At 37.3% G+C, this 10,047-nt stretch overlaps 1 protein-coding gene across 2 annotated transcripts in view; it reads left to right on the top strand.

The window, feature by feature from the left end:
• Positions 1-3,557: 3,557 nt before the first annotated feature.
• The window catches only part of tbc1d13 (TBC1 domain family member 13), a 16,027-nt gene continuing 9,537 nt past the window's right edge, over positions 3,558-10,047 (top strand). For both annotated transcript variants that reach the window (XM_015373586.1, XM_015373585.1), the window contains exons 1-7: positions 3,558-3,687; positions 5,676-5,749; positions 5,827-5,867; positions 7,266-7,327; positions 7,704-7,803; positions 8,621-8,703; positions 8,802-8,961. In XM_015373586.1, the coding sequence (XP_015229072.1) occupies positions 3,665-3,687; positions 5,676-5,749; positions 5,827-5,867; positions 7,266-7,327; positions 7,704-7,803; positions 8,621-8,703; positions 8,802-8,961 (543 nt within the window). In that variant the 5' untranslated portion in view covers positions 3,558-3,664. The remainder of the gene's footprint in view (positions 3,688-5,675; positions 5,750-5,826; positions 5,868-7,265; positions 7,328-7,703; positions 7,804-8,620; positions 8,704-8,801; positions 8,962-10,047) is intronic.

Genomic DNA, 10,047 nt, shown 5'->3' with positions numbered 1-10,047 from the left:
TGGGAGTGAAGAAAAATAAACCTGGGATTCCTTTAGCGGTGGGAGACGCTCTGGTTCTGAAGGTTTAATCTTTGAATGATGGTTCTGATGGAAGGTGTAGCCGAGGTATGGAAGTCCAAACAGAACTTCTTCACTTTGACTCCGGGAACAAATTTTCAGTAATAATGTCGTCTAAAATGAATAACCCAGAATATTTGGGATTAGGATGAAACCAAGATGGAGGCCAGTTGTTGTTTTAGCTCGATGTGAAAGAATGAAACAGAAAGAATGTTGCTGATGACTAAAAACGATTGACACTGAGAGGTTGTCAGTTAGTTAGTTTAACTCGGTCAGATTAAGTTAATCTTAAATTCTCCCTCCATGGATTTCCTCCGAATCAAGTCAATAAAGCAACAGTTCATCATGTCTGGAAGTAAAATGTTTTATTTCTAATTCCCTTTCATCGGCTCTCATGTTTTAACCTACTTCCTGTATCGGCTGTGGTTCTCCTGGTTCTGATGTGCAGCTTTTCTCTGATTTAATCCAATCTGGTTTCTGGTTTTTTACGGCTCCAGTCGGGCTTTTATTAATCCCTGATCAGGTGTTAGCTGAGAGCCGCCATGATCAAATGTTTCTGTGGAAGAGCCCTGCGCCGCTTTTGGAACCAGAGGAAGCCGAGGAGCGCTTTCAGTCTCCTGTTCCGTCTGATTTGAATGTTTTATTTTGTTTCTGTTTTAAGACGAGCTCGACTGTTTTTGATTATTTATGAAAAATAAAAAACCAGCTCCTGTCACATTCACACTTTATCTGATGATGTTTCTCTGAATGATTTATTCTCTTCCTGCTGAGGAGTTTGGTCTGAAACGGAGTGAACAACAAATGTTGCGTTTCTCTTGATCTCAGTAGCTTCACCAACTTTAATGTAAAAATATGAATAAGCAATAAACATGGAGTGGTTAAATGAACTGGTGTTGGGTTTTATGTTCAGGAGGGAGTAGCATGTTATTTTAATGTAAATAAGATATAGATTTTTACATATTATGATTACAAGCAGTGTTCTACGTATTCTATGTTCTAGATGTTTCTTCACTGCAATTACTGCATTAACTCCAGAATCCCCTTTTAAAAGAAATAACAAATATGACTTAGATGATAAACAATAGATGGTGTTTATTACTGTGGATTCAGTGATGCTCAGAACTTTTAATTTCAATTCAGTTTATTTCTATAGCGCCAATTCACAACACGTCATCTCAAGGCACTTTCCAGTTCACCAGATCTTAGAAAACCAGTTGATTGCATCGACTTATTGACTCGAATGCAATTCCTCACTCTAAGCATGCTTGTAGCGACAGTGGAGAGGAAAAACTCCCTTTTAACAGGAAGAAACCTCCAGAAGAAGCAGGCTCAGTGTGAGCGGCCATCTGCTGAGGCCCACTGGGGTTCAAGGAGACAGAAGCAGAGATAGAAAAAGAAGCATAGATACAAAAAGCATCTGTAAAAGGCGGCCCCGTCCAGGAAACACACAATCAGGCAGACGAGCTCCGAGCCAGCTCCCATGTCAGAGGATGAAGAGAAAACATCCAGCTAGTCAGAGAAACAGGACAGCATATATTTTTCTTTAGGATGGAGTCAGAACTTTAGTCTTCAAAAGAAATCTCTGCTTCAAACACTCCTGCTTTTTATTTTTCTAAAAGTTATGTTTTCTTTTCTTCCATCTGAATGATAAACAATTAAATAAAACATTTTTTTTTTGAATCTCTGCTACTTTAAACAGCCAAATTAACTTTGCTATACTGTCATTTATCCCTCTACCACTAGATAGTGGTATAACCTAAAGAAATGTCATGAAGCAAATTTATTTTGTCATGTTGACATAAAATAAAATTTAATATATGATGTAAAGCGACAAACACATTTTGGATATGAGAATGTTTACAAAGTAATGGCCGTGAAATAAAATCAATAGCAGGAGCATTACTTGTCTGACATTTAAAACAAAAATATTTTAGGTAATTACACTATAAAAGTCTGAATAACTTCCAGATTTGTTTTAAGGTTTTAAGATACAAAATTGGGTTTTAGTTCAGCCTTAAACTGAAGCTGAATGACTCAGGGTGTCCAAGCTTCCATTTATCATGGACACCACCTTCCACCCTCTGCACCAGACTGTAGAGGAGCTGAGCAGCTCCTTTAGTGAAAGACTCTTACACCCTGTTTATAAAAAGGAGCGCTACTGCAGCTCATTCATCCCTGCTGCAACCAGACTCTACAATGCAACACTGCAACGGCAGCAACTTGTGCAATATATAATGTGCAATTTACTATTTGATACTCTGTGCAATAACTATATATATTAATATAAATAACCATCTATATAAATACCCATGTGCAATAACCCTGTATAATAATACTACTATCATACGTGGACGCACTATATACTGTATATATATGCCATGCACATTTTTATTCTCCTTTGACTATTTGAGCTGATGTAACGAGTACATTTATTCACTGTGAGATCAATAAAGTCAATCACTTGAGGCACTCTGACTAAAAGGTTTTTAAGAAACCTTTTTAACATTTTAAACCCTTAGACAGAGTGTCTGCAGCACAGACTATAACTGGTAGCTGGTTCCACAGAAGAGGAGCATGATAATTAAAGATCTTTTATCAGAACTCTGGCTGCTGCAGTTTGGATCAGCTGAGGGCTTCTATGTTTGAACAACAGTTGCTTAAGTAAACACACAGTTTGTGTCTTGGTGTGTTATTGAATCTGTCACACAGTTTCATCCGCTGTTGGTAAAAGCAGTGCTGCTGTGACATCTGAATAGAATAGAAATTCCCTTTATTGTCCCATAATATGGAAATGAATTCTGGTGTTTACAGCAACAAAAATATTATAGAAAAAAAATGGTCACACAAATGTGGACCTTAGAAAATGTATAAGAATAAAATACTAGTGAAGATTTAAAAGATAAACAATAAAATACTATACTGTAAAGTGTTTAAGAATATTTGTAGTTCTATCTATAAATATGAAACAAAGCCTCTGCAAGTGATATATTCGTTGCCTATAATCCCTCCAAAGATATTTGTAAAAAACTAAATGAATAATTTTTTTTTTTTTATAAACTTTATTAGAAAAAAAGTTATAATACATACAGAGACAAATTACAATTTACAGTGAACAATCACCAGGGGTTTGAGCAAAAGAAAATAAATAAATAAAATAAAAAGTTATTAAATAAAAGTAAAAAAGTAATAGTGAATAGAAACATATAAAGGGATTATATAAATACTTTAAATTTAATAAATGATCCCTTTTTTAGATGCTTTAATTTTTTAGTATGACGTCACTGAGTTAGAGATCCCAACACCAACTGAAATCTTATATCTTTTATTTTTTTATTTCTTTAATTATTTTTTTATATTTTTTATATATATATATATAATAAATAAATAAAATGAAAAAATAAATACACAAATAATAAATAAAAGAAAAAAGAAATAAAAAAGAAGAAAAAAGACCAACTGAATTCAGCGTATCAGTACGTTTGGTCCTCGACGCTCTCCGTAGTTCAGTGTCGCCTGCTGACTGTGAAGGCGGAAGTTCCGGCAGGCTAACTTCCCTGTGTCCAATAATTCATTCCTGCTTTCTGGATCCAGCTTAATCAGTGCAGACATGTCTACCGCCTACAAGAACAGGTGAGTTCTCCTCCTCTGCTGCCATTCAAGGCAAACTGGGAGAATAAAATCAAATCTATTTTAAACCGCACAGAAATCAATTAGCTGAAGCTAACAGCTGCGCTAACCTAACAAAGGCTAACTTCAATTTTAGATATAAGTGATGCAACTAACCGGTCTGTAAAACAGCTGAACATGTTTCGGTCTTTATCCCCAAATAATAGAAACTATGTGATGTTGTTTAAGGGTTGAAGTTTGGCTCCATTAGCTGCCTGTTAGCAGATCAGCTGACTGCGTGTTTCTGTCAGAGACAAACAGGAGGCATCAGTGTGCAGATAAAGAGCTGCTGGCTGAGCATTAAATCAGGTTAACTCACACTGAGGCTCATGTGTGCAGCTCTGACACTTTAAACCGGATTCCCTGCTGCACTCACACACCTTCTTTTCCACACTAATAGTCTGTGTCGCTAAATTTAGTTTAAATCTACAGAAATCCAGCAGTTTAACCCTTTAGAGGACACTCAGTGTTATTGGAATACAGGATAACATCTTATTACCTTCGTAACATAAAAAATATGGATATTTTGATGGTTAAAAATTAATTTCAATATAATAACAATAAACGCCATCTTGCCCGAATATATTAAGAAAAAAAAAAAAGTGCTACTATAAGACATTCATGAAAAACACTCAGATTGAAAGAAACACATTTTATTTTGGTACAACATAACCTTGTGATTATTATTATTATATTAACCCCAATGCTGATGCTGGCACTAACATATTTTAGTTTGTAAACCTAAATATAATTGTTAACTAGGCTTTTAACTTTACTTTTTAACTTTTCAATTAGATTTTTACCTTTTTCTTCTTGACTTTGTAACTTTTTTCCCCCCAAACTTAATTTACAAGAGCTCATCTAATTGGTCAAATGCCAAAATAAGATGTGCAGCCATGTAGCAGCATCTTTGCTGAACGGCTGGATATAGATCTTGTGCTTCTAGACCTCACTGAGGGACACTATTTTGTAAGGGTTTTGCAAGTGATTAAAAACCCTAACTTGCTCCATAAAGGGTTAAGTGAAATGGTTTTGCAATAATATAAATTTTCTATATTTATGGTTGGACAAAAATATTCCTATGATTTCTATTTAAAGCCATTATGAATAGATTATGACTCATCGCTTCAGATTACATCAGATCTGTATGATCCCTCTTTTTGTGCTTTAAACCAGCGGTCCCCAACCTTTTTTGCGCCACAGACCGGTTATATGTCAGATAATAATTTCACGGACCGCCCTTTAAAATATGGGGGTAAATGCGATCAAATAAAATGATACGACTGGCATAAAATCAAATACAAACAGTATGAAAATAAAACTCACCAATATGTTGAAATAGTGGGAGCCCTGAGCTTGTTTCTCCGAAACAAACCGGTCCAATCTAAGCGTAATCGGAAACAATGACACATGAAGTGTGCTCCTGATGTCCAGTCTGCTCCGTAGCTTTGTTTTGGTCGCTGTAACCACAGAAAATCCCGCTTCACAAAGATAGGATGTTATAGATAGGATGCGTTTTGACCTGAATTAACCTGTGTCAAGAGGCACAGATGCACCGACTGATGTAATTGGGAGATAATACCCTAATGTTTTGTATTTTTCAAAATAAAACACGACTCAGACTCTGATCGTCGATAAATGTGTGTGTATATATATATATTTTTTATTTTTTTTTCTGTGTGGTCCGGTACCAAATGACCAACGTACCGGTCCGCGGCCCGGTGGTTGGGGACCGCTGCTTTAAACTATTCGTCAGTAAATCTCTCCATCCATCAAAACATCTTCCTCACTCTCCTCCTTTTTCCTCTCTTTCTGTCTCTCACTTCTGAACATGTAATAAAAACTGAGCGACATCTCGGCTGCAGTTTCTGTTCCAGCTCCAGATTAAACCAGTTCTGATCCAGTAACTTTCTGTAATTTAATCTATGCCATCTGCCTCCTTCTCACTTCAGAATCCAGGAGTTTAAATCGGCGTTGGCAGAGGACACCATCAACCTGACGGCTCTCAGGGAGCTGAGCTTCAGCGGTAAACTTCGCCTCCGCTCGGTCTGATCTCTGCTTTCATTGGTCTCATCTGATTCGGGTTTTCTTTGTTTGACGCAGGAATTCCTCATGAGGAAGGGATCCGCTCGCTGTGCTGGAAGGTGCGCTTCCATCTGCCTGCAGGACGTCTTTGGGCAGAACTTGGTGTCATCAGACACCGAATTTAACAAAATCCCTATTCATGCAATTTGAAGATAAATGTAGGAATTTGAAAATAAATTTCACTAAATTGAAACCTAAATTATTTGTCTAACAGTAGAAACATGAATTTACATTCTTTTACTTTCAGTTCTATAGTTCAGTTTTAGTAGGAAAATTAAAAACCAGGTCCTTCAAACACAAAGTAATCAAACACCGATTCATGGATTAACATTTTACATCAGGTCACTTTAGCTTTATGGCTTTTTAAGCTGCACTAGACGAGTCATAAACATTCTTTAAATATAATGTATAAATGTAAATAAAACCAAAAAGATGTAGCAGTAACCATTAACTAATGGCTAAAGAACAAAGATGCATTGTTCTTTTTTTCCTAATCGATGTGTCGGACATCTTTTATGATCTCTACTAAGTTCATAGATGCTCCAGACGCTTAAATGTGATAAAATAAGTTAAACCTGATGTAAAAAGTCTATCCATGAATCTGTGTTTGATTGCTCTGTACTTAAACGTCTCTGTTTGACAAGATAGAAACTGCATTTTCTAAGAGTTGGTAAAAATAAAAATTGAATGCTGCAAAATAGATTTTCAAAGCAGGTTAAATCAGTTTTTAAACCGTTAAATTTCACTTAAGTGCAAAATTATTTTCAAACTAATTCAGTTTCTAGTAAATTTGAAGAAAACAGTTTCAGAGGAAATCTAATCCAGTTTCTGTCCAAAGACTTCCAGTTCTGCTTCTTTCTGGATTTAAAACCGTTTCTTTCATCCACACAATATTAATGAGATTTAAATCAATCTGGCGAAACATTATGACCACTGACAGGTTAGAAGGGGAACTTTCTGTCCTCAGAGCAGGAAAGGATCAACTTAAGGTTCTGATGAGAACCAAACTGTTCTAGTAGGTCAGCTGGGTCAGGACATTTCCTCGGCTGCAGCTCTGTTAGATCCGTCCTCTTCAGGCAGCTGAGGCTCCTAAATGGGGTCCAAACAAGGTTCTGATCCAGTCGAAGAGCTGCTGAACAGTTTTAGGTTCTGATGGAAGCTGTCAGAACATACAGCCCAGTTTGTCATAGTGAAAAGCACCAGCGCCCCCTGGTGGCAGTAGCTTCATCCTTTGGATAACAAAGGATCTGCTGCTGAACCTTCACAGGTCCAAAAGAGACCAGAAGGAGACGGTTGGTCATAATGTTTTCACTGACAGCTGACGTGTCACATGTTCAAAGTTAAATACGTGATTTATTGCGTCTCGTCTCTATTTTAATCTTTTAATCTGATTAAAACCTAATTTCTGTTGGAAAGTATCACCTGGTTCTGACTCCAGCTGTTTATCGTTTATCCAGATCCTTCTCAACTATCTGCCTCTGGATCAGACCTTATGGGAGTCCTTCCTCAAAAAGCAAAGGTAGGAGAATTGGACCGAAGAGACCTTCAGGCTGGTTCTGATCAGAACATCGGGCCTGATACGACCAGCAGCAGCTGAATGAAACAAGGCAGAACCAAGAAATGTTCTGTTTATTTGCTTCCATTAATAATCCTGAACGTTTCCACGGCAACCAGATTCTTTGTTGTGGATCAGCTGTTCTTTGGGCTTTTCTTGGTTCTCTCAGGTTCTGGCTGTTTTTCTTCTAGCTGATATCAGAACCTGAGAGGTTTTGAACCTGTTTTTAGTTTTTAAACCAGTAATTCTGATCCTGATGGAACTCCCCGCCTCCAGCAGGACGGTTTCCCCGGCGGTCCAAACAGTCGCCTCCTCTGATTGTGTGCTGTTCTCTCCACAGGGAGGTCTACTCTCAGTTCCTCAGAGAAATGATCATCCAGCCGGGCATCGCCAAGGCCAACCTGGGCCTGTCCAGAGCAGACGTAACGCTGGAGGACCACGTAAGTCCCAGAACCTCATGAGATTCAGCCACTTCTGAATCAGTATAGATTAAATCATCGGATCGTATTTTGGACCCGGTTGGTGAATAAAGTTTTGCCCTGAACTCCTCTGTTGAAACATCAGTGTAGAAATCTGCTGGTTCTGTTCAACTGAATCCGATTAGGAACCGGTTACATTTGTGAATCTACAGAACCAGAAGCTGGACGATAATGATTGGACCTGTTGTCTCTGTTTCCTGCTTCTATACCGGTTCTGAATATTCTAGATCTGGTTTTAATGTTAGTTCCAGGTGGTTTATTTGGATCAGAATCTGACAGGAATACAGATCAGTTCTGGTATCATGTATTCAGTTTTGTGAAGGGCGATTCTGGACTTTGCTTTGGTCTTTGACAGAATTAGACGGTTATTAAAGGTACTTTTTCACCAAACATTTATTTTCTATTATTTAAAACTGAAACAGCTTAGTGAATCTGGTTCTGACCGGCTGCAGATGTTTTTTCTCTGATCCTAAAGGTTCTGATATCTGAGCTGCTTTGACTCTGCAGGTTCTGCTGGGTCAGCCAGTTCTGGTGTCTGTTATCAGCCCACATGTCCTCATATTCTGTCGCTGAGGGGAGAAAAAAAACTCAACAGAATCTGTCAGTTCTGTTTCTGTTCTGGAACCACAGATCTGTTTATCTACTGTTGGTTCAGGCTGGACCAGCTGTATTTCTGGTTCTGATTTGCTTTCCGTAACCAGCCTGTGTGTGTTCTGGTTGAAAAGTCCAAACGGATTTCTCAGAACCTGGACGGTGATGAATGTTTGTTTTTTTTCAGCCTCTGAATCCGAACCCAGACAGCCGCTGGAACACCTACTTCAAAGATAACGAGATCTTGCTGCAGATCGACAAGGATGTGAGGTAAGACCTTCGTCCAGGCGCTGGTTCTGTTTCATCCGGGCGATCAGAAAGGTTCTGACGATAGCTGAACAGAACGGGTCGGTTTGCTGCCTTTCCAGGCGGCTGTATCCCGACATGGCGTTCTTCCAGCGGCCCACCGAGTATCCCTGCCAGCTGATCCTGGACCCTCAGAACGACTACGAGACGCTGAGGAGACGGGTGGAGCAGACCACTCTGAAAGCCCAAACCGTGAACCGGAACCGCAGCGGAGTCACAAACGTGAGTCACTCCAGGTGTAACTGATGATGACCACCAGAGGGCACTGTTCACTCAATCAGGGGAGATAATCTAAGATTCATTTAAACCATTTGGACCAGAAACATCCAGATATATAATATATAGAGAAATATTAAAATACAAAAATAACACAAAAACTTAATTATTAAATAAAAATGAAAGAGTACATTTATTTTATGTAAGCTTTTTTATTGTTAAAGAAACCCAAAAAACTTAATTTAATAAAATGATTTTATTTCATATATACACTAATGTATATTTGGACTTAATTGATTAAATAATTTATTTATCTTTTGTATATTAAGATATTATTATTATTTTGTATTTATGTTTGAATTTAGGAGTAAGATCAAACAATAATAATAATTAAATAATAATTGAACTTTATTGATGAAACCGTCCCCTTGATGGGATAGTGATAGAAAATAGTGACAAAATGAGAAAAAAAATCATTTTAAATTGTTTTTAAACTGTTTCTCTTTTGCATATTTTTGTATTTTCTTCTCTATGTATTATTGCTTTTTTAATTTTCATTTTATTTAATAGATTGCTTTAGCTTATTTAGCATAAAATAGAAAGTCAAACTTTTGCAGAGAGAGAAAAAGTCAAAGGAGAACCTCTGATGGTCTTTTAGAAAACCAGTAGAACTGCGAATCTAGACCCGTTTCAAAGCTTCCAGGTTCTGGTTCAGATTATTCTGGATGAGGATCAGGAGCCTTAATCTGGTCCATCCTGCATGTGGGCCTTAATCTCTGCTCCTTGTTTTAGTTTTTGTTGCTCCTGTCTCTCCTCAGCTCTTCTTCATGATGCTCCACATAGAGCAATAGAAATAGAATGCAGACATTATCTATTATTTCCACTTTCACTTTATTTATTCCATTCAAAAGTAACTTAAAAATTAATCCTGAAAGGAAAGAAAAGAAGCAGAGAAGAGAAATCTAATATCTGCCCCTAAATTCATTTAATTGCATCAGTTTTGTTAATTAATCTTTTCTCAGTTCTTCACATTTACTGTAATTAAATTTAATATTTGCTAGAAATAAAAAATCCTAAATATTTTCCCATCAT

The sequence above is a fragment of the Cyprinodon variegatus genome, unplaced genomic scaffold (genome assembly GCF_000732505.1).
Source record: "Cyprinodon variegatus isolate N-32 unplaced genomic scaffold, C_variegatus-1.0 Scaffold88, whole genome shotgun sequence".
Taxonomy (NCBI): Eukaryota; Metazoa; Chordata; class Actinopteri; order Cyprinodontiformes; family Cyprinodontidae; genus Cyprinodon; species Cyprinodon variegatus.
Note: the sequence above shows the minus strand (reverse complement) of the source record. Positions and strands in the feature narration are given on the sequence as shown.